The sequence below is a fragment of the Chanodichthys erythropterus genome, chromosome 20 (genome assembly GCF_024489055.1).
Source record: "Chanodichthys erythropterus isolate Z2021 chromosome 20, ASM2448905v1, whole genome shotgun sequence".
NCBI classification, from domain to species: domain Eukaryota; kingdom Metazoa; phylum Chordata; class Actinopteri; order Cypriniformes; family Xenocyprididae; genus Chanodichthys; species Chanodichthys erythropterus.
In genome coordinates, this window is record NC_090240.1 from 28,490,476 (window position 1) to 28,516,417 (window position 25,942).

The following is a 25,942-nucleotide window of genomic DNA, read 5'->3' on the forward strand; positions in this document are numbered from 1 at the left end:
ATAACAAAGAGGAGTCAGTAACAGGAAACACAAGAGATGAATAGTTTGCTGGCAGGGTGTGAATGCTTGTGAATGTTTTCTTAGGCTACTGTCATCAAGTGGACTAATAATCTCTGATATCTTTACATTCAAAGAGCTGATCTCCTCTCTCATATGCTCACACCTCTCGATTCCATGTCCATATGAAGAATGAAATAATTTACTTTTGTGAGAATGCTCATAATTGTCCTTGTAAAAACATTTCTCTGTCATACACATACACATACACAGTTACAGTAGATCCAAACATCTGAGACCACATTGCAAATCAGTGAAACATTTAAATTGGAAATTGGAAAATAAAAAATACGTTTTAGGTTTTTTAAATGTTTTATAAAATGTTTGCAATTTGCAATTCATGAAGCTCACTAATGAAATAAATTAGTGACATTGATCATGTGACTCTGTACAGACAGTCAGTGGTTTCTACATTGAACACTCTCAGAAAAAAAAAAAAAAAGGTACAAAAGCTGTCACTGTGGCGGTACCCTTTCGAAAATTTCTAATATGTATCCTTGAGGTACTAATATGCACTCTTTAGGTACAAAGGTGTACCTTTTGAAAAAGTACCGCCCCAGTGAAAGCTTTTGTACCTTTTTTTCCCCGACAGTGAAGCTCAAGATCCTCTTTGGATCATCTCAAATCATGTTGGAGAACATGATCATCAGCTTTTACACAAGTGCTGCTGTCAATTAAGCAAAAGGGAGACAAACTCAATACTAAGACATTCTGATATTCATGTTGTTTCCTCAACTTTAGATTATTATTTGTTTTGCTGATTTATAACAAGTAAAAAATGAGGAAAAACAGAAGCATTTTCAATAGTGGTCTCAGACCTTTGGACCTCACTGTATTTACACACATTGAAAGATGATCTACATATAGATGACTCTTTCCCATATACTCTCTTAAAGCCAAACATGGTAATTTAGTATAAAACAATGCATTATTTGAAGGTTACACACCATTAAACAAACTATCATCACCACAAATCCACTAGTTTTTTATTCATCATCACCCCTCAAAGCTTCTTTTATATTTACCCTCTTCTTTCTCATGTCTGTTTAGTTTCTCCCTCCTCCACCTTTCTGCCATTAAACTGGACTTTCATTGAAGGTCCCTCGTGTCTCTCTAATCTCCCATGAGGCGCTAACAAACCAGCATGGAAGGCCATGGAACCACAGCTGGAGGGTATAGTATGTATGTGTGTGCATTATGAAGACTGAACTAAACACACAAACCCCACTGCAGCACTGATCCAAGAGCCAGAAAGACTGAGCATTCTCCTTTCTAGTACCCCGATTCCTCCAGGAGATCCTAAGAAGAGCAAGCACACAAATCCTGATGCAGAGGGAAAAGCTCTGCTCATGGCCCTGCCCTCCCCTCCCCTCATAGACTAACAGCTGTCAGGCGCGAGAGGAACAAGGGACAGTGTGGAGGACACAATATATGTGTGTGTGAGTCAAAGACTAAAACATATATCACAGAAATTATTAATGTAACAAAACCAAAAACAAGCTTATTTATGCATTTATTGGAATAACGCGTGTAAGCGCTAGCTAAATGCACGTGAGCGCAAACATGCACTTTTGTAACTGTCCAAAAGAGGGCAGCAGCACTGGACAACACCAGGTGAGAGCAGCCCATGTCACTCTCACTTCCCATGTTTCCATGACAGCACTTGTGTGATACAGAGTTCTAAAGATGTTCACCGCGAACCTAAATAAATCTAAGCTCTTCTCTGCCTACAACAATGAAGAGAAAGAAACGCAGAATGAAAGAGAAAATTTAAAAGAAAATGCAGAAATGAGGAATGAATAAAAGTCCAGAAAGAAAAGAAAGACAGAAATGCAAAAAGAATTAAAATGGAAATACATAAAGGAAAATTAAATGCAAAAATATGCAGAATGGGAATACAAGACAAAAATGAAAAATGTGTAGAAATACAGTAAACATAGAAATGCAGAAAAAAGAAAATAAAAATTGCAAAAGGAAATGTAAAAAGAAAGAAAGAAAGAAGTAAAAACTGCAAAAAGAAATAAATGCAGAAAGAAAGAAGAAAAAACTGCAAAAAGAAAGAAATGCAGAAAGAAAAATAGAAAAGAAAATGCAGAAAAATGAATAAAAAGACAGATAAGAATTGAAAAAACAAAACAAATTGAAAAAGAAATACAGAAAGAAAATGCAAAAACATGCAGAATGAAAATGCAAGACAAGAAATGAAAAAATAATGTGTAGAACTACAGTAAACACAGAAATGCAGAAAAAAGAAAATAAAAATTGCCAAAGGAAGAAGAAAGAAGTAAAAACTGTAAAAAGAAATAAATGCAGAAAGAAAGAAAGAAAGAAAGAAAGAAAGAAAGAAAGAAAGAAAGAAAGAAAGAAAGAAAGAAAGAAAGAAAGAAAGAAAGAAAGAAAGAAAGAAAGAAGAAAAAAACAGAAAAAAATAAATGCAGAAAGAAAAAATAGAAAAGAAAATGCAGAAAAAATGAATAAAAAGACAGATAAGAATTGAAAAAACAAAATAAATTGAAAAAGAAATACAGAGAGAAAATGCAAAAACATGCAGAATGAAAATGCAAGACACGAAATGAAAATAAATGTGTAGAAATACAGTAAACACAGAAATGCAGAAAAAAAAAATAAAACCGCAAAAGGAAGTCCAAAAAGAAAAAAAATCAAGAAAGAAAGAAAGGAATAAAAAGACAGAAAGAAAAGAAAGACAAATGCAAAAAGAATTTAAAAAGAAATACAAAAAAGGTAATGCAAGACAAAAAAAAAGTGTATAAATACATTAAACACAGAAATAAAGAAAGAAAGAAAAAATGCAGAAAGAAAGAAAGGCAGAAAAAAAAGAAATACAGAAAGAAAACAAAAAACAGAAAAAGCACATAAACGCAAAAAAGACATGCAGAAGGAATGAAAATCAATAAATACAGAAAGAAAAATGTAATGCAAAAAAATTAGAAACAGAAAACTAGACAATAGCAGGAAACAAGAAAGAAGCAGAGTCCCACAGAGTCCCTCCAGCTTTCATTTATCAGGTAATGTTGTGTATTCTGACTGATTTACCCAAAACTCACAGAGGCCAGCGATTCTCTGCTACAAATCACACCAGGACAACACACAGCAGGAGTGCAGCACACACCACGAGCCGCTCGCTTCTGCTCATAAGAATCACGGAGGAAATAAATCAAGCTGACAGAGTACGGGACACTCGACATGACAGACAGATACAGGCGGTCAAAAAGGGCCGCACGGGGTATTAAATCTAAACTGCACGAGGTCATAAACATACTTCCATGACTGATCAGAGACAATGAGAGAGAAGTTCCTCACTTTACTCACCGCTTTATATGTTTTCTTCTGCCCGGCGTGTTTGGGTGTTTTGGCTGGGTCGGAACTGATCTCAACGTGCATGGCATAGATGATATCATAGAAGTCCTCCACCACAGCGACCCTCTTCAGAGAGGAGCTCTCTGACCCCGAGCCCCCGTCCACACACTGAAATCAGAAATATGCCTAAGTAATATCACATGTTATATTTATATACCCTTTTACTTATTCTCTCACTTCTAAACAGACAATTTAAAGTCAAATAATAATTATCACTGCACATCATTCTGTCATGTTAAACAGCAGTGCTTTGGTAATATATAATTAGGGCTGCCTTTGTGATCTTTTGAAATAAACCTGTTGAACACAGTTAAAATCAATTAACAATTTTGACATTAAAATAGCTTCATTGTTTTCAGTGTGACTGGTTGAACTAATAGTGCCAGCACAGGTGTCTGTGTTCAGTACCAGATTATCATTTAGTGGTAAATGATGAAAAAAGACCTTAATGGCTAATTTATTTATGAATACAATTTGGAGGGGACAACTGCAAAGTGAAATTTATTAATCATCAAAGCACAACATGTCCAAAAGATTTTCACAGTTAATAAGAAGACCAGTGTTATTTCCAGCTGCTATGGGCTAGAGAAAAAATAACCTTGCTTTGTTTTTTAAAAAGTGGTGCAGGCTATTAAAAAAAATAAATAAATAGAAATGCATGTTATTAATGTATGTGTGTTTAATTTTTTAACAATTTTTTGACCATGTAATGTTCTTCCAGTGAAGCAAAAGACTTCTCTCTGGTGACTTACTGTACACCAGACTTCTCCAGTCATTAAGTTCACTTAAACCTGCCCCCCCCCTTTTTTAGTATTTTTTTTACAATCGACTGCAAGCTAGAGTTCAATGGAAGCTTGTTTACGCCGTTGAATAAAAAAAATAAAAAAAGATAACTGTGACTTTTTATCTCACAATTCAGACTTACTTTTCTCAGAAATGCATAATATAAACTCCTAATTCTAAGAAATGAAGTAAGAATTCCGAGCTATAAACTCAACTGCAAGAAAAAAGCCAGAATTGCGAGATATAAGATATAAACCTACAATTTCCAAATCAGATTTTTTTTTCTCTCAGAATTGGGAGTTTATATCACGCAATTAATTCTGAGGAAAAAAAAAAATCAGAATTACGAGATATAAACTCGCAAACGCAAGTTATAAAGTCAGAATTACAAGATATAAACTCGCAAACGCAAGTTATAAAGTCAGAATTACGAGATATAAACTCGCAAACGCAAGTTATAAAGTCAGAATTACGAGATATAAACTCGCAAACGCAAGTTATAAAGTCAGAATTACGAGATATAAACTCGCAAACGCAAGTTATAAAGTCAGAATTACGAGATATAAACTCGCAAACGCAAGTTATAAAGTCAGAATTACGAGATATAAACTCGCAAACGCAAGTTATAAAGTCAGAATTACGAGATATAAACTCGCAAACGCAAGTTATAAAGTCAGAATTACGAGATATAAACTCGCAAACGCAAGTTATAAAGTCAGAATTACAAGATATAAACTCGCAAACGCAAGTTATAAAGTCAGAATTACGAGATATAAACTCGCAAACGCAAGTTATAAAGTCAGAATTACAAGATATAAACTCGCAAACGCAAGTTATAAAGTCAGAATTACGAGATATAAACTCGCAAACGCAAGTTATAAAGTCAGAATTACGAGATATAAACTCGCAAACGCAAGTTATAAAGTCAGAATTACGAGATATAAACTCGCAAACGCAAGTTATAAAGTCAGAATTACGAGATATAAACTCGCAAACGCAAGTTATAAAGTCAGAATTACGAGATATAAACTCAACTGCAAGAAAAAAGCCAGAATTGCAAGATATAAGATATAAACTCGCAATTTCCAATTCAGATTTTTTTCTCAGATTTGGGAGTTTATATCACGCAATTAATTCTGAGAGAAAAAAAAAATCAGAATTGCGAGATATAACGCAAGTTATAAAGTCAGAATTACGAGATATAAACTTGCAATTGTGAGAAAAAAAAGGACAGAATTATGAGGAAAAAGTCGCAATTGCAAGAAAAATAGTCAGAATTGCAATTCTGACTTTATAGCTGAAAGTGAGGAAAAGGGGGGTAGGGGGGTTGAAGGTTTTTATCTCGCAATTCTGACCTTTTTTCTCGCAATTGCGAGTTTGTATCTCACAATTGTGATAAAAAGTCAGAATTGTGAGATAAAAATGATCTTTTATTTTTATTTTTTATTACGTGGTGGAAACAAGCTTCTATAGCATTCAGATCTTCTGTCATCTAGTCAATAACCGATGGACAGAATCAAGTCCCACTCCACATTTTTTTCTTTTTCCATAATCTGGTTCACTCGGGTGTACATCACAATATGGAAGAAAACATCTGTTGCTACCACTGTTTCTTCGCAACTTTAAGAACAATTTGTATTTACAACAAAAGATTGTAAATATATAAAAATATAAAGTACAATATCAGTCCCATGGTTCAGTGATTTTATCAGATGATAATACGATGATACTGCAAGGTACTTCATTATAATCACAAAAACATTTTCCATTATATACATTTATTGTAATAACGCAGTACTTTTGTGTAATAAATATGACCATGAACCTCCATGCGGTCACACTTTAGATTAGGGTCCAATTCTCACTATTAACTATTACTTTTGCTTTAATAAACTCCTAATTACTGCTAACGTAGTAGTTAAGTTTAGGTATTGGGTAGGATTATGGGATGTAGAAAATGGTCATGGAGAAAAGGGCATTAATATGTGCTTTATAAGTACTAATAAACAGCCAATATCCTAATAATATTCATGCTAATTAGCAACTAGTCAATAGTGAGAAGTGAACCCTAAACTAAAGTGTTACCCTCCAAAGTAACGAGGAGCATATTTCACTCATGCAGTTTTTTTAGCGTCAGGTTTACGGAGCAGTAAAAGGTAGTTTGGGGATCCAGCTCCCACCGGAGGGCCAATCTTATTACTAACTCAAATCAACATCCGTATCTTCCTTTACTTTCATCACCTGTGTCACATGCAGTGATGCTCTGCTGCATCCTCGGTTCTTCACCTTCATCACATCCCCCACTCAGACCCCTTCACCCCCCCCCGGTACAGGGCCACAGGTTACCATGGCAGCAAGGGTGTATCAGCGATGCAGCATCTCACTATTCATTTTAGCGTTAATTATAATTTAAGCTACATCTACGTTAATCTGGACACAGTTGAAAATGCAAGTTTTTCCTCTATATTTTGGTCCACACCGAGACAGCGTTTTTGTCCGGTGAAAATTTCGCTTTTTGAATATGCTCTCCAAAGTGTATAAATCTGAAAATGCTCTTTTCGCATTGTTGTTTCAACTTAAATAATTAATGTGGTTCAGATGACATAATATTTTGAGTTTCTGTTGATTAAACCAATCGCCTTCATTGTATTAACTCAAATTTTGAATTTCAATGAACTCAAAAATTTAAGGCAACCAGGTAACTTACTTTAAGTTAAACCAACAATTCTATTTTAAAGTGTAAGATGATTTAAGCAGGTTTCAATGTACACAAGAAACTTCTGGAGAACAATTTAAAATCCTAATGTGGACAGAGGTTTTGAAACGAAAATGTATTTGGATTAATGTAGACATAGCCTTATATTCCACCTGCAAATCATCATGTTACAACAATAGTTCTGCACTAAACATGAAGCTACCGACGTGGGCGCGGGGTGCGTTCTGACACGCAACGAGCCGCTGCAGTAATGTGACATGCGCTCACACATGTTTACTGCTGGATTCCACTCCACTACATTAACTTCAGGAGATAGGACACGTGTGCAGGCTCTGCCAATGCGTGTGTGTGCGTTTGTTAGATTTTCATGCTGCCGTAGCATGATGCCGCCCAGCCTTCAATCCCCCCTACCCCCCTTTTCCCAGCGTTGCGGGGCACATCAGCGGCCTGGGACGATAGTGTGTGTGACAGCAGCAGCCCAACCACACGCGCCAATGTGGGACACAGGAGGGAGGGGGTCAGCGCAGTACCTTCAGGCATGGCAGACAGGACACTCACGCATGCCTGTACACACACGCAGGGTGCACCTCAAGGCAGAGAGGACAGGATAGAGAGAGATCCCCCTTCCCCCAACGCCTGCACGGGGTCAAAGTCACCGAACCCTGAGAGGGTAAACCAGGCTGTCCTGCACACACACTCGCAGCCCGACATTAGCATTTTCTTTGTGCCACTGCAGCATGGCATCTTGTGCTCAGAATGCACATGCATGGATATAAATTAAAGGCAATCTGAAATCTAGGTGGCCAATGCATCATGGCACATCCTATTTTAGGTTTGTCTAACATCCAGTCCACTGAGTTGCCTTAATTTAGTGGATTTTTAAAGGCAGCAATGCATCTATCACTGCCTGTGAAAAACCCACAATCCTCTGCAGCTTTTGGTTGGAAGAACAGAAATGGTGTCTGATATAGTAAATTAGTTTATAAATGTCCATTTTTCATCTTGTCAACCAATAATTAAACACTACAGTTATTCGAAGTCCCCTTCTAGTCAATAATTTTATCCCTGAAAACTCATCTTTGTATGCCAGAACAACATATTTAAAAAAAATTTCCTGTGAAAAAAATTGTTCATGCCTTAAAATAGCTTGAATGTAGCTCTACACCCTTGCTTCATTTAGTATACGTGGATCTAAGAATATGCTAATTAGCCCCGCCTCCACTCACATGAGTTCAGAGATCCACTTGGTCAACTTACTAAGGAAAATGCTGCACAATGGTATCGCTCTTTACAACATCGCACACATAACGGTAATTAATATGATTAGCCTTTTGCTTGACTACGTTATCAAACAGCTAATAATGTGTTGCTAATGTTACACCCTGTTTTCATTCGCCATGTCAGAGTCAGACAGCTGCCTTCTAATAATCAGTATCCTTACAAACACTTTGAACAACTCAGAATGTCAGTGGAAAAAGGCATATAGATCATCATAACATCATACATTTGTTATACTGCTAAATCTACACGAATTTTCATATAAACAGAAAAATATACCGGGATAACCTGGCTTCTCTTGAGACTCCCCTGCTTCAAAGCAGGCATAGTTAAAGGTTTAGTTCACCCAAAAATGAAATTTCTGTCATTAATTACTCACCCTCATGTCGTTCCAAACTTGCAAGACTTTCGTTCATCTCCAAAACACTAATTGTTTTATCTCCCATAGAAAGCAATGAAATTACCACATTCAAGGTCCAGAAAAGTAGTAAAGACATTGTTAAAATTGTCAACATGACTACAGTGGTTCAACCTTAATGTTATGAAGCGGCAACAATTATTTTTGTGCACAAAACCCCCCACAAAAATAACAACTTTGTTCAACAATTTTTCCTCTTCACCGTCAGTCTCCTACGCAGTTGGTGCAGTGAATGCAATGCAGAGCTTCTGTGTTTATGTCCAAATGCCGGGAGATAAAAAAAACTCTTGGATTTCATCAAAAATATCTTAATTTGTGTTCCGAAGATGAGCGAAGGTCTTACGAGTTTGGAACGACATGAAACAACAGAAATTTCATTTTTTGGTGAACTAACTTTTTAGTGATATGCTAAAGCCCACCGGCATTTGGACGTGATTGGCAGTTTATGACGTAAGAAACACCGGCAATTTAAAACTGTGTTTTTGAAACTGTCTTTAGAACACAGTTTAAGATATTTTAGATTTAGTCCAAGAGCTTTCTGTCCCTCCATTGAAAGTGTTTGTACGGTAGACTGTCCATGTCCAGAAAGGTAATAAAAACATCATCAAAGTAGTCCATGTGACATCAGTGGGTTTGTTAGAATTTTTTTGAAGCATCGAAAATACATTTTGGTCCAAATATAACAAAAACTACGACTTTATTCAGCATTGTATTCTCTTCCGGAATCCTTTCCATTGAATTGATTCCATTGAATTGATTCCATTGAACTGATTCCATTGAATCCTTTCATCTGTCGGCGTTGGTAATGCACTTTTACGTCGCTGTTTTTGGCGATTAGGACATCCGCGACATGCACGCTTACACACCATTTTAAAAAATACAGCAATACCAAAATGCAAACAATGTAGAATAGCTTGAATACAGTGTGCGTCTCCCTCAGACTGTAAACGAAGCTCGGGCGCACCGGATAACACGTCAGCAGTGTCTTACATCAGCAGCATAACTGCGGAGTCGTGAACCACACTCTGCTGTAGAAGGGGGTGGTAATGCACAACCACCATAAAACAGGAAAGAAGAAGAAGAAGAAGAAGAAGAAGAAGCAGAGCCGTGAACGTGGACTGACAACAGAGCCGGAAGAGAATACAATGCTGAATAAAGTCGTAGTTTTTGTTATTTTTGGACCAAAATGTATTTTCGAAAATGTCGAGGATGTCCTAATCGCCAAAAACAACCACGGCGACGTAAAAGTACATTACCAACGCCGACAGATGAAAGGATTCAATGGAATCAATTCAATGGAATCAATTCAATGGAAAGGATTCTGGAAGAGAAGACAATGCTGAATAAAGTCGTAGTTTTTGTTATTTTTGGACCAAAATGTATTTTCAGTGCTTCAACAAATTCTAACTGAAGATGAATGGAGGTCTTAAGGGTTTGGAAAGACATGAGGGTGAGTCATTAATGACATAATTTTCATTTTTGGGCGAACTAACCCTTTAAGATCTGCTTCTGATAAAACTAGAAATAATGTTCAACTTTTAAAAGGGTGAAAATACTTTGCATACATTATGTTGATATCAAAAAACAGTGTGTACAATCAAACACAATATTTCAAACAGTATTTAGTGCTCAAATTCATCTGCTTTCATGCCAAATATAATATCAATATAAAATACAGAAAATATAAAAAAGGTTCACTTGGTTATTGTTGGGCAGTTTCCATTTCATTATTATTATTATATTTTTAGTAGTAAATAATAATTTCCATGATTGTAATGCTGTTTTTGTTCACTTTTTCTGAAGCTGTATTAGGACACTACTCAATTTCCACTGACTGACCAGGAAGGAAGGCACCATTTTAGACAACGAAAAAAACTGCACGAAATGAACAGATGAACAAAATGAGCAAGGGGAATTATCCCTTCACTCCACTTTCACCTCTATAAGCGGATGCTTGTGCTGTTTTTAAAGCCTCACACTTTTTCTTCCTCCAGCCCTGCTGCCATACCTCCCCCATTCCCTTGATTTCTCACATACCCCCCTCTACGAGCACTAGCACCTCTAACCCAGAACCTCACTGTCTTTCTCCCTCACTCCATCTCTCCTATGCTCTTCCAGGCCCTTGTTCCTTCCAGCAGCACCGGATAATTACAGCTTTCCCTCTTTTCCTTTTAATCTCTCCCTCAACACTCTCTCCTTTCTGCTACTCTGTTTCTCTCTTGCTTCCACTCCCAGGTCCCGGACCAAACAGCCCTGTTGCTAGGAGACAAGCTGGGTCGGAGCAGGAGAGGCAACAGCAGCGGCAACGGCAGCTCCCCCACGTCTCCGCCTCTCTGGAAACGAGGGATGGAGGGATGGTGGAAGAGTTCAGTGGAGGGGAGAAGCCCTTCAGACATGTGTGCTCAGCCAAAAGGAAGAGACAGACACCGACCCCCCACTGATATACAGACATCCAAACAAACAGTAATGACAAAACCGCTGAAATTCACAAAGTTCTTACGCACACCTGCGCCACATGCCGAGCTCGGCATGGCAAATTCGGGGTGGAAAACCTGCTGATAGCGACACAAACATTTATGGTACTGAAGATTGTCTGTTTGACTGTTTCGGGGTCGTACCCTCTCCAGGACGAGTGCTGAATGTTTTGGCACACATCCAGAAAACAGATTTGCTTCTCAAGTAAATCTATAGTTTTAAGGACATTTTAGAAAACAGGACAAAATATATTTATGAAGACGAGAGGTAATGTGCGGCATGGGGGTGTGAAGAGGGTTTTATCTGTAGCGGAGAGACGGACAGGATCGAGTGGGAGTGGAATGAGTTTGACTGGGTTAGTGCTAATTGTGACAGGCGGTCACAGTTTATGGGCTAATCTTGGCAAATGGCTGCGTAGATAAACAAACTGATGGCTAAATGATGGAGTCTGTGTGTGTGTTCATAAGACTAACAAGAGGGAAGGGGCACACACACATCTGCTTGGTTCCAAAACCTTGTTAACGTCCTACCGAGGCAGCATTTTAGGGCATCGTTGGCAAGCTCCCGACATGAAGACCATTCCAGAAATTAGTCAACTTTATTATGTGGCCTCCAAAGATACTTTCTTTTGGCCAATTTTTAAGGCAGCATGCATCCCAGAATGCATTGCAGCAAACTCCAAAGATCACACATGAAGTAGAAAAAAATTATATATATTTTTATTGGAAAGTACCAATAAAATCTATTAAAAAAATCTATTTTACCCAATATTTGTGTTCTAGTTATGCTTATTAGAGTATCACACCATTAGCTCAGCAACATGCTAATGCCAATCTCTAAAGGATATACACTATCATTCAAAGGTTTGAGGTCAGTAAGATTTTATTTTTATTCAGCAAGGACATATTAAATTGATCAAATGTGATAGAAAGACGTTTATATTGTTACAAAAGATTTAAGCAGCTTGATGCAAAATCTGTACAGGGAAATGTTTCACCTCACATGCGTTCCTTACACAAAATTTTATATAGACCTATTTTGTGTTTGCAAACAGCGATGTTGACAGAATTGTGAGATAAATGTTTAAAAAGGCTGTTTAAAAGTTATCTATGTAAAATGTTGTAGGTTTAAATATTATTGCATGCTGTAACTGCTATGTATGCATGTCCCCTATGAACTGCATATGTGAATATTATGTACAGTGGCATGAAAAAGTATGTGAACCCCTTTCAGAATCTGTGAAAATGAGAATTATTTTAATAAAATAAGAGGGATAATAAAAATGCATGTTATTTTTTGTTTAGGACTGTCCTGAGTAAGATATTTTACATAAGAGATGTTTGCATTTAGGTCACAAGACAAAACAATAGCTGAATTTATTAAAATAACCCCATTCATAAGTATGTGAAGCATTGATTCTCAATACTGTGTGTGGTTACCTGATGATCCACGACTGTTTTTATGTTTTGTGATGGTTGTTCTTGAGTCTCTTGTTTGTTCTGAGCAGTTAAACTGAGCTCTGTTCTTCAGTAAAAACCTCCAGCTCCTGCAGATTCATCAGTTTTCAAGCATTTTTGCATATCTGAACCCTTTCCAGCAGTGACTGTAGGGTTGTGAGATCTGTGTTTTCATACTGAGGACAACTGAGGGACTCAAACACAACTATTAAAAAAGGTTCAAACATTCACTGATGCTCCAGAAGGAAACACGATGCATTAAGAGTCGGGGTGTGAAAACTTTTGAACAGGATGAAGATGTCACAATTTTTCTTATTTTGTTTAAATATCATTGTTTTTCATTTAGTACTGCCCTTCGGAACCAACAGAAGATACTTGCATGTTTCCCGGCAGAAAAAATAAGTACAATTTACCTTGATATTTGAATTCAAAAGTTTTCACACCCCAACTCTTAATGCATCGTGTTTCCTTCTGGAGCATCAGTGAAGGTTTGAACCTTTTTTAATAGTTGAGTTTGAGTCCCTCAATTGTCCTCAGTGTGAAAAGATGAATCTCAAAACCCTACAGTCACTGCTGGAAAGGGTTCAAATATGCAAAAATGCTTGAAAACTGATGAATCTGCAGGAGCTGGAGGTTTTTACTGAAGAACAGAGTTCAGTTTAACTGCTCAGGACAAACAAGAGACTCATGAACAACCATCACAAAACATAAAAACAGTCGTGGATCATCAGGTAACCACACACAGTATCGAGAATCAATGGTTCACATACTTATGAATGGGGTTATTTTAATAAATTCAGCTATTGTTTTGTCTTGTGAACTAAATGCAGACATCTTTTATGTAACATATCTTACTCAGGACAGTACTAAAAATAACATGCATTTTTTATTATCCCTCTTATTTTATTAAAATAATTCTCATTTTCACAGATTCTGCAAGGGGTTCACATACTTTTTCATGCCACTACTTACTGTTCACATCAAATTCATGTTTTAATAATAGACTAATCATTGCAGGTTTCATTAATCCAGTCAGTGACTTAGAACATAAATGTCTCTGTTTAGCTTCAAAGGGCATCTTCAATTACTATATTCTATATAAATGAAGACTACATATTTTAAGGACAGCCTTGATTTTGCCAGCAAAATTTCACTGAGCAACGGTAAATTTGACCGCACCTTTAGAAGACAGCCCTGTAGTCACCGGGGCATCTCACTAGCTCAAAGAACAAGGCAGAAATCTCTTGATCTGCCCTCTCTCAGTCCCATATGACTTTTCACCTATATACCCTCAACTTTCTTTCTTCTCTTCTTTCCCTTGTTCCTTTCTCCATCCCTCCTTTTTCCCCTCTCCTTGTGCCTCAGTCATCTTTTTCCCAGGTAAAGTGCTGATCAGTTTGCTCAGTGGAGTACTGTGCATTCTATTGGTGAAGTGCACTTACATTGTATGTTTTTGGCCGTATTGGCTCTCTCGGCTTGAGCTGTGATTCTGAGTTTGTAAGATTGGACACACACTTGGGGTTACACTGCTCCATTGGGATTTATAAGGGCCTTAAACATGCACACCTGAGTGAATGCATATGCAGAGTGTATGATAATGCACTGCAAATGACAGTGTAGTGATAAGGCGCACTGTAACTCAGAGCCCTGAGCCAATTAAAACATTGTTAATTTATCCTGCTCTAGAGCACAGAGATTCTTCACCATGGCAACCGCAGGAATGCAGGGAGACCAGAATACGCAGCCACTCACCTCACAGGCTGTCCTGCAGTTACTATAGTGTGTGTGCAGACGCAGTGAGATGCTGACAGTGGAAATGAGGATGAGTGACTGCTGGTATATTGTTAGCTCTTGTATTCTCACCAGTGATGCAGCCGTGAATAAGAAACCAGGCCAGAAAACCGATCAATATTTGAGCTGTTTCAGATGATCAGCACTGGACAATGACTAACAGAAATATTAGCTCTTTGTGTAATTTCCAAAATCCACAACAGCTGTGTCAATGTACTTTGCCAAGTCAAATGACGAGCTGTGGCCCAATTCACATACATCTTTGCCATTGTTTAGTATAGGTTGAGTAGTGTACTTATACTGACAATTCGCAAAAATAAAAAGTGCACTTCAAATTCCCAGACGATGGCATTAATTAACCGAACAAAACAAATAAATAAAATGCTTCATGCACTGAAAAGATGCAGCTTTCGTTACTTAGTGGATATTATCAGACTTGGATGACAAAATATCCTTGTAACATTCATACACTAGATGTTTGAGTACATCTACACTGTGTGCAGAATTATTAGGCAAGTTGATTTTCTGATCATATTTTTTTTCCAAGCACATTTTACCAATTCCAATCCGCATCAATCTTAATAACTACTATTAATATTGTTTTTAATCATTTATAAGTGATATATAATTGTTCATGAAGGCTGGAAATGAAAAATGCCCTATATTCAGGTGTGCAGAATAATTAGGCAGGGTTTCTTTTACAGATAAAATGAGCCAAAAAAGAGATTTAACTCAGACTGAAAAGTCAAAAATTATTATAAAATAAATTGAATTTATTGGCATAGTTGAATAACAAGAGTTCAGTACATGGAAATGACATACAGTGAGTCTCAAACTCCATTGTTTCCTTCTTCTTATATTAATCTCATTTGTTTAAAAGACCTCCGAAGAACAGGCAAATCTCAACATAACACAGACTTACGTAACAGTCAGGCTCATTAATGTACGCCCCCAATATTTGCATATGCCAGCCCATGTTAAAGGCATTAGACAAGGGCAGCCAGTATTAACTGGATCTGGATCTGTGCACAGCTGAATCATCAGACTAGGTAAGCAAGCAAGAACAATAGCAAAAAATGGCAGATGGAACAATAATAACTGACATGATTCATGATAACATGATATTTTTAGTGATATTTGTAAATTGTCTTTCTAAATGTTTCATTAGCATGTTGCTAATGTACTGTTAAATGTGGTTAAAGTTACCATCGTTTCTTACTGTATTCACAGAGATATAATTCACTGTATAATTCATAAACACAACTTCATTCTTTATAAATCTCTCCAACAGTGTAGCATTAGCCGTTAGCTGTAGTTTATGCAATGTTAGAGTCGAGAGCTCGGGAGGGGGCGGGAGAGCGCGAGCAATTAAAGGGGCAGCAGCCTGACTCAGCGCATTTCTAATTATGCCCCAAAATAGGCAGTAAAAAAAAAAAAAAAAAAAAAATCTATGGGGTATTTTGAGCTAAAACTTCACAGACACATTCAGGGGACACCTTAGGCTTATATTACATCTTGTAAAAAAAATGTTAGATGGCACCTTTAAATGGATGCCACCTTATTGGGACAATAAAGCCCTCCCTACACCCACCTCTAACCCTACCCGATAAATACTTTATCATTAAACACTCGTTATGCACTTTACTTCCACTTTTCAAATATTTTATTAATTTTTATTTAAAATAAATGCCTTTCCAATCTCATTTGTGATGGGAAAATAGAAAAGAGCGAGTTCGGCAAAAGGTGGATTCGAACTCTGGTCGATCGCGTCAAAAGCTACTTTCATGCGCCATACTTCCGATGACTTACGCCACTGTAGGCGTTAATTGGCATGTCTCTTTTTTTAATCTTGTGTGGCTCAACCAGACATTGGTGGGCGGAGTTAGTATAAATAGCCTTTGCCAACAAGACAGGCTATTTACACTTAGTGTAAAAAGATACTCCATTATTTTAAACTTTCTCTCAGACTTACCTTTTTCCTGAGACAGAAACTGGCAATTATGTTTAAAAAAATTTTATACACACTTCAGCTTGATCAACTTCAATATTATCTCCCTCCACTCTGTAAATATCTGAAACATCAGCACTGAAAAACCCATAATGCTTGGCCACTAAATATCAGTCACTAAGAGTGTACGAAAGTGCTATCACTGCATCAGTTATTTTTGAACTCAGTACCTCCAGTATGAAATTCAGTATTCTGTCACGTAATATTAATCTCCGTCTAGTTAGACTTATTTCATTTCTCCGTTCACGGGTGATAAATGAAACTAATCATTTTGGTCTGTCATTAGCTCCCTCCAGCTGTGTGTATGTGTTTCTGTTAGACTTCCAGGGTGGTGGAACGACACTTCCTCTTTTCTCTAATTCATAAATAATCACTCTTTCAGTCTCATATCTGTGCTCATGGCTACACATCTGAATCTATGGCCACAGATATGGCTGGCCTCCTGGGGAGGCCAAATTATAGGCCGTCCTCCGAATGAAAGGCTTGGTTTTGTGTGAAGCGCCTTAGACTTGATCCCTGTGAATAGCCCATGAATATTCAGGATGAGTCACTCTATTTGCAGATATCAAAAGTAGCTTCACACCAACTTTATTAAAATCAATTAGCTCCGCTATGATAGAGTGTGATGCAGTGCTCCCTACTAATCTCTCGTTCCACACACAACCTCAGTGTCAATGTCATGAGATCAGTTTATTAGCAGTGCATGCTAAAGTTAATGCTCTGAAGTCACAATGCTTTTTATTGTTACGATCAGTGTTGGGGGTAATGCATTAAAAGTACAGCGAGTTACATAATCAGATTACTTTCTTCAAGTAACTAGTAAAGTAATGCATTAGTTTTAAAGTTACAACAAAAGTTACTTTTTCAAGTAAGTAATGCAAGTTATTTTGTTTTCCCATTTATTGACTGACTGAATGTGAGCATTTACTCAACTCACTTGAACAAAAACAGATTCAGTATTCCTCAGGAATATTAGACTCAGAATATTACACAATCCTGCAATAGTTAAATATGTTAAATAACACAAATATACTTTATGTATTTAATCTCAATTTATTAATCAATGTCTTTGCTGTTGACCTTCAATTATCCAATTCAACCATACAAATAAGCAAAAATGACTTAATAAAAATTACCTTTGTTTCATTTTTTTATTGCTGAAGAGAGTTTAACTTTCTTCTTTTGCGATCCAGAATGGCAGCACAGCTACTGTACAGGCATGGATTTGCATTTTCTTTTGCATTTCCACTTTTGGTGTGAAAGGGCCTTTGCATTTGCTAAAAATTTAACTTTTTTTGTTATTAAAAAGCAAACAAAAGAAAACCAGCCTACTGGAGAAAGAGTAACACAAAAGTAACTTAACGCATTTCTTTTCATAAAAAAATAACTAAGTAATGCAATTAGTTACTTTTTTATGAAAAGAAATGCGTTATGTTACTAAAATTGGAACGCATTACTTTTAAAAGTAACCTTTCCCAACAGTGGTTATGATAATACTGAATTATGCTTGTCGGCACAGTGACACTGCATATCCCAGATGGTGACTACCATAACACAGGAAAGTCTTTTTACACAATGTTATTTATTTATTATTAAATTTTATTATTAAAATTATTATTAAAAACTTCATCCATCAAATCTTAAATAACCCACAAATTAGAGCACTCACAGTTATGTTCACATAGCACACATTAGCCAAAATGTTTGCAAAATTCAGATGCAGCATTAAACAATTCAGTCAGCATTAAACAATTTGCAATAGTCTTTTCTTCTCTGTTGTGACATACAGTTTATCTGAGTGGCACTGCTTCTCAAACAAGAAAAAAATGTGGAGCGGAACTTGATTTTGTACATCTGGAATTGATTGGATCATTGTGGTATGCAATTGCTGTGATGTCATGTGAGTGACAGGTTGTAAACTCATCATCAAAGAAGATGAGAGATATCGTTGCGAGAGAGAGAGGAAGTTATTTTGATTAAAGATTATGAGGGCACAAAAACAAATGATGTGCACGGATAAAAATTTACAATAAACACTGCAATTTTCCAATATACAATTTTGATTTCATGGCATCTTTAAGACACTGCCAGTAAGCAACATCCTAATAACCGCCCAAAACACCTTAGAAAAAGCATAGCAACACGCTGCATTAACTCAGAAAGCCTTAGCAACTACATAGCAACACTTTAAGTGTCACACAGTAAGCAATTACCCAAAACAGCCTAGCAACTTAGCAACTGCATAGCAATGCTCTCCCAACAGCCTAGCATCTTAGTGGCTCATAAGACACCCATCTAGCAACAACCTAGAACTTCCTAGTAGTAACCCCCCAGCAACCACCCAAAATAGCTTTTAAAAAAGCATAGAATCCCACTGACTACACCCTAGCAACTACATAGCAACTCTATGCAACCTACATTTAGCTGCTAGTTTTAAGGAATGTAGCATGAACATAGCCACAGAGAATTGGGCATAGGTGTTTTTGACTTTCCCAGTAAGAAATGATCCAAAACACATGCAGCAACCACTCAAACCACCTTAGAAACAGCATAGCAATGCTCTAACATCTTAGCAGCTAGTTTTATGAGCAAACACAACTGACAGTTTCTTAATAGCAAACAGAGTTTACTCTACTGTGAGATATTCTCTCACCTGTAGGACCTCTTAATGAAGTCCCATAGAGAAGAGAACATTGTGTTTGTACACTAAAGAACACACTGGCCACTAGCTGCCCTGCAAACATCCGTATGGCCCCTTCTCCAACACTCTGTTCCAATGCATTCATCTTTTTTATCAGTTTCTGCCCTGTCCTCTCATCCCCCTCCTTCCCTCCCTCTTCCTCATGCTCCTGTTAGCCTGAACACTCACTACCGCAATTACCGCTGGAGCTACATCTACAGCTGCTCAACTAGCAGAGGGGGGTCAGGACCGCCGCGTGTGTGCGGCAGTGGTAATCTGAGTGAAAGAGGAGAGGAGATGTTTTCTCTGGTTCTCTCATTGTTGCGAAGCCGAATAAACCGAGAGCCCTTGATGAGCAGTCAGTGGATGCGACAAACTCTTGCTCTTTACTTGCTCTGAATGATTAACCACTCAGATCATTGTCCTCATACAACATCTAAACCAACCAACACACACACACACTAATCTTACCAGCTGCTCCCCTACACCTGCTTTTTGTGTGTGTATGTGTAAGAGATATTTGAGCCCCGGGTAACAGTGACTGGGGGGTAGGGGGTGTTGTGAGGTTGCTCTTCTTTAGTGTCCACATGAGGTGCATAGAAAAAAGATGGATGAAGTTTGCTTTCTTTTGACAATCTTAAATTTTGTCAAATTAGCAGATCAATTAAAGTTCTCTTTCTAATATGATCTGGATGATTATGGGAAAGTGTCCTGCAGTCCATTTCTTTAGTATTGAAATTCTGGACAATAAAATAAGCAGATAATTATTTTCATATTATGGCTGATAATATGAGCCATAAATTAATTCAAAATGAAACACTAATAACTAAAAATCAATTATTTTTAATGCTACAAGTGAATTTAGGCATCACAGAAAAATAAAATTATAATATAAAAATTATATAATAATAATGATAATAATAGTAATAATAATAAATATTCATTTTGAGATTTGCTAAGAAATACATTTAACAGTGATCAGTATGTTATTGTTAACAAACAATTAAAAATTGTTTTCGGTAAATTAAATACAGCTGAAATATAATAACAAATATTAGATAAAAAACTTACAAAGGTAAATAAATAAGTTTAAGCTGAAGTAGTAAAATTTATAAAACTAAAACTGAAATGTCAAAAAAATTAAATAAAAGCACATTAAAAATATTAATATTGTAATACACTATGCTGGGTTAAAAACAACCCACGTTGGGTTAAATATGGATAAACCCAGTGACTGGGATGTTATTGTTTAAAAATGACTGTATAGCTGGCTTAAAATGAACCCAAAATAGATTGGAAATTGAAAAGCAGACACATTATTACTAGAGGCAACAGTAATAATCAAAAGGTGAACATTTATCAATAATAAATTTAATAAATGTTTATTACTTAATTACTATTTATTAAACTTATTAATGGGTCAATGATGAGTAAGGTTTTTAAAAGTGTAAAAAAAACACATAATGGAGATATAATTAATTTTATAAATCAATTAACACTGCGTTGTCATTTTTTACAAGATGGACAAAATTTGTCACCAAAAAAGTCATTCGGTTTAACCAAAATTTTGGTTTTACCAAATTACATTATTTTCAAACAATGCTAACAGACTGATATCTAGCTAGCTAGCAAAAGGACCATCAAACATTTTATATTTAGTACAAGTTTTAAAAATATTACAACATTCTCCATGTAGTAGTTGTACCGAATGACCTGATGTTTCGGGACATGCATATGAGCAAGTGAAAACATGAATTTTTCAAATAGTTAAAAGAGAGTTAGTTACTATGCTTCATGATCATATAGCCCTTTGCAGTTGTCTGAATGATGTCATATCCTGTCACATGATACTGACCGCATGACTTGATCCAAAAAGGTCCCTTTATATTGGTTACTCCGAATGACATCAATGAAATAAATTTTTCCGGACATTCTTTCTCATAACAAAGCAACGACTTCTACACATCATTTTAAAACCATTTGCACTATGTTAATGTTATAAAATCATGGCAGAATAAAAAATATATACATTTATTACATTTTAAGATATTTTAATCACAAACTAAATGGCTGTATTGGCCTTTGGACGGTTAAACCGAATGACTTTTTGACACTTCAAAATCTTTAAAATACCTTTATATGTAGCAAAATATAATTAAAACCTTTTGGATTCAATAAAACAGATCTATTTAGACTACCTTACATACTTTTGATATCATATCTTTGTTTTTTATTATAATTAAGACCTTTGGACAAAAAAAAAAACGACCCGTCACATCACTGACCCAAATAAATGTTCATTTATCAAACATATTAATCAATGTTCATCAGCACTTTTTAGAGTGTACTATATAAATAACACTAAAATAACATTAACATTGATTAAATTATTAGTTTTTTTACAGATTAATGTTAGATGCTTGAAAGAAATCTAAAATAGAGGAAATCAGTGTTTAGATTTAAATATATTGACTGATACCAATAAACCAAATTGTCTAGCCAATATGGAACCAGTGTATCCCTGTTCATCAGACAGCAATTTACAGCTTTCAAAACTGTTTAAAGAGAGAACTGCCATTAAAAAAGCCTAAACATAAATTCTAAAGTGCAACTGAACAGAACAGAATATAGGGTTCTTGAGATGCTCATGGCACAAAAAAATGGTGAAAAAATGACCAAAATGCCCATCCCTAATTGGAAATGGTGGTAAACACGTCATAGCTCACTGACCGTTCAGACAAACACAGCAAAAACACCTCCCACTCCATCTGCAGGGGTATGGCCCATGATGATGTCAACGATCACAACCACGATCTCTTCTCTACACCTGCACATGGCCGACCACAAACACAAACAACCATCAAACATTCCCAGCCAGTGTGTGCTGAGGGAGGGTCTTTCACTAACACAGAATAATTTAGCTCAGCGTTTGGGGCTCCTAAAAGGCACTCAGATGAATGGAGTGATAAAACAGGCCGTCCCAGTTGAGATGCTCCCTTAGGCGGGGCAGAGGCTAGACTACACACAAACACATGCACACACATACAGCTAAGGACAGAGAGGGCCATATATTACACATATTTGAGTTAGCAAAAGTGAGTATTGAAAAATCGAGAGCTTGTGAAATGGAATCATATTGAAGAGGGGAATTTGTATCCCATGTTTCAAACTTTAGTTAGTGTGTAATGTTGTTGTTAGAGTATAAATAAAATCTGTAAAATTTTAAAGCTCAAAGTTCAATGCCAAGCGACATATTTTATTTAACAGAAGTCGCCTACATCGAACGGCCAGTTTGGACTACATCCCTCTACTTCCTTCTTTAATGACGTCACTAAAACAGTTTTTTGACTAACCTCCGCCCACAGGAACACACAAGAGTTGCGTTTGTAGAGTGTGTTTGTCGCCATGTTGTCGAAACGCTGTTATTTTCATCCCACAGTCCAATCACCGGATCTGATTCCGGCTCAAATTGATAGGGTAAAATTAAAGACATGTTTACAATAACACTGAGCGCGTGCATCTCCACGTTATGGTAAGAGGCGTGACCTTTCCGGGCAAGGAGCCCTAAGCTGCTGTCGAATCACAACACAGGAACCGCTGGCACAATCAGAACTCGTTACGTATTTCTGAATGAGGGACTTCATAGAACAAGGAAGTCATCAGCCCGTTTTTATGACAGTGGAAACAGCGGTATACAGATAAGTAAATTATGTGAAAAATACTGTGTTTTTTTACACGCGAAACATGAACACATGTTATATTGCACACTATAAACACAATCAAAGCTTCAAAAAAACACGAAAAACGGGACCTTTAAAGGATTAGTTCACTTCTGAATTCAAATTTCCTGATAATTTACTCGCCCCCATGTAATCCAAAATGTTTATGTCTTTCTTTATTCAGTCAAAAAGGATTTTTCTCCATATAGTGGACTTCAACGGCTATCAACGGGTTGAAGGTCCAAACTGCAGTTTCATTGCAGCTTCAAAGGGCTCTACATGATCCCAGCCAAGGAATAAGGGTCTTGTCTAGCAAAAGGGTCGTTCATTTTCTAAAAAAATAAAAATGTATATACTTTTAACCACAAATGCTCGTCTTGCACTGCTCTGCAATGCACCAAGCATCGCGTTGGAAAGGTCATGCGTGATGTAGGCGGAAGTACCGATCCAGTGTCTACAAAGCAAATGTGCAAAGTCAAACGGCCTTTACAGAAAAGGTAAAACAACGATGTCGGACGATTTTGAAGTTGGAGGAGAAAATGAGTTTTTTGCCCTACCGCAGTAATTCCACCTACATCACGCGTGACCTTTCCAACATGATTACGTAATGCGTGGTTTATCGCAGAGCAGTGAAAGATGCACTCTAAAAAATGCTGGGTTAAAAACAACCCAAGTTGGGTTGAAAATGGACAAACCCAGCAATTGGGTTGTTTTAACCCAGTGGTTGGGTTAAATGTTTGCCCAATGTGCTGGGTAGTTTTATTTAACTCAACTGTTGTATAATAATTACTGTATCGCTTGCTTAAAATGAACCCAAAATATGCTGGAAATTAACATTTATTAACATGTTTAATAAATGAGCATATATTAATAAGATAATGAATAATAAACAATAAACATTTATTAAATTGCTTATTAATAAATGTACACCTTTTGATTATTATTGTTGCCTCTAGTAATTATGTGTCTGATTTTTAATTTCTCACCTATTTTGGATTCATTTTAAGCCAGCCATATAGTCATTTTTAATCAGTAGTTGGATTAAATAAAACTACCCAGCAGGTTCGGCAAACATTTAACCCAACCACTGGGTTTGTCCATTTTCAACCCAATTTGGGTTGTTTTTAACCAAACATTTTTTAGAGTGTGAGCATTTGTGGTTAATAAGTATATACGTTTAATTTTTTTTTGTAAATGAACAATCATTTCGCTAGATAAGACCCTTATTCCTCGTTTAGGATCATGTAGAGCCCTTTGAAGCTGCACTAAAACTGCAATTTGGACCTTCAACCCATTGGTAGCTGTTGAAGTCCGCTATATGGAAAAAACATTAATTTCTTTTCGACTGAAGAAAGACATGAACATCTAGCATGACATGGGGGTGAATCAATTATCAGAAAATTTTAATTCTGAAGTGAACTAATCCTTCAAAACCCAGCTCTAATCAGAAGATTTTCTTCTAAAACACAAAGACATTCAATCGTTTTTAAACATGTAAGAGTCCAAATACTTTTTGGGCTCCCTGTACTTAATGTTTTTATGTTGTCTTAAGATTCCTGTCCTAGCCCACCCCACAAAATAAAAGAAGCTTTAGAACAAAATAAGCAAAAGAGAGAACAGCGTTCTTCTGCAACAGTTGCTCAGTGTTTGGAGAGAGAGAAAGGGAGGAAAGAGAGGAACGTTAAGGGCTATTAATAGTGTCCACAGACGCTGGTGTCAACTGCATGTGATGGCTGTGTGACTGTTTCCTCCAGCCACCTCTTTCTCCCTCTCTCAACATCATTTCTTGTTTCTCCCTCTCCTGAAATCCCCTCTGCTTTCTCTTGTTCCATCTCGTTGAACGATCAGCTATATCGGTAACCATTTTGAAGTGCTAAACCTTTTTTCGCAAAAAAAAAAAAAAAACTTGGATGGAAACCTGGCTATTGTCATGTTTCTGTCTTGAGCTGACATTTAAAAAAAATTCTCTTTCTCCTCTCATGCCTTTATCCCTATAAGCGATTTCATCTCGTCATTCCCACTTAACTCTCCTGCTACAGGTCATTTAAGGTGAGTCAGATGAGGACCTGTTTTCATGTGTGGATGATGTCTGCTGTATTCACACTATTTTAAGCTGATTGTTTTGATGAGTAATACTGTAAGTGACGCGTCTGAGAAAAAACTGTTTGTGAGTCGCAACGACTGATCATTGACTTCATACCGAGCTGCTGATCAGTCCACTCTAACGTCAAATTACTACTACTACACACAAGCACACCAATGAGGCGAATAACAGAATGCAGTACTGTAGTTAGTTTTCACTTAAAATCAGTGTAAAAGTACAATAGGATAAAAGGCCACAGGAGAACTGGCCGCCTGACTGAGCATGGTTTCTCCCAAGGTTTTTTCTCCATTCTGTCACCTGATGGGTTCCTTGCCACTGTCGCCTCTGGCTTTCTTAGTTGGGGACACCATACTATTACAATATTTTATAGATGAATAAATATAGATGAAATGCACTGAATTAATAACTGATGATTATTACAATGGAACTATCTCAACACTGAACTGACTCAAGCTAAACAATGACACTATTTTCTTCTAGAGCTGCTGTACAACCGAAACAAACTTTATTGCATAATTTTCCTGTTATAATTGTAACGCTGCTTTGAAACAATCTGTATTGTAAAAGTGCTATATAAATAAAGGTGACTTGACTTGAATGTAAACAACAACAAAAAACAGAATGTTAAAGGAATACATCATACAAAGTTTTAATTTTATCATTATTTACTCACCCTCATGTTCTTCCAAACCTTTTACTTTTCCTTTTTTTAATGGACTTTAGAATTTTTTTGAAGCAACTCTTCCAAACCACAACAGGTCATAGTCGCTAGGAGCTGTGAAGCTCCAAAAAGGACAAAAAACACCAAAAAGATACCATAAAACAGTAGTCCATGTCAGTGTTATTTTAGTATTATTTACATACAGTATCGTTATAGTATTTTTTTTATTTTAATTTAAGTTTTATTTTTTAAATTTAATTTAAGTTTTATTTTTTTATTAGTTTTTGTTTTTTTCTTAATATTGCTATTTAGATTTAATTTATTTTTATATCAGTTTTAGTCATTTTAGTACTACAGTTACGTTTTATAAATTTTGTGTTTTTCCTTAAAAAATTTTTTTCAATTACTGAAAACAAT

At 36.4% G+C, this 25,942-nt stretch overlaps 1 protein-coding gene across 4 annotated transcripts in view; it reads right to left on the reverse strand.

The window, feature by feature from the left end:
* Positions 1-25,942, reverse strand: part of nol4lb (nucleolar protein 4-like b) — a 113,171-nt gene that overhangs the window by 81,984 nt on the left and 5,245 nt on the right. For 2 of the 4 annotated variants that reach the window (XM_067370876.1, XM_067370875.1), the window contains exon 2: positions 3,388-3,543. In XM_067370876.1, coding sequence (XP_067226977.1) covers positions 3,388-3,543 — 156 coding nt within the window. Of the gene's footprint in view, positions 1-3,378; positions 3,544-25,942 lie in introns of all 4 variants that reach the window. The other 2 variants (XM_067370874.1, XM_067370872.1) reach the window with 1 other exon arrangement.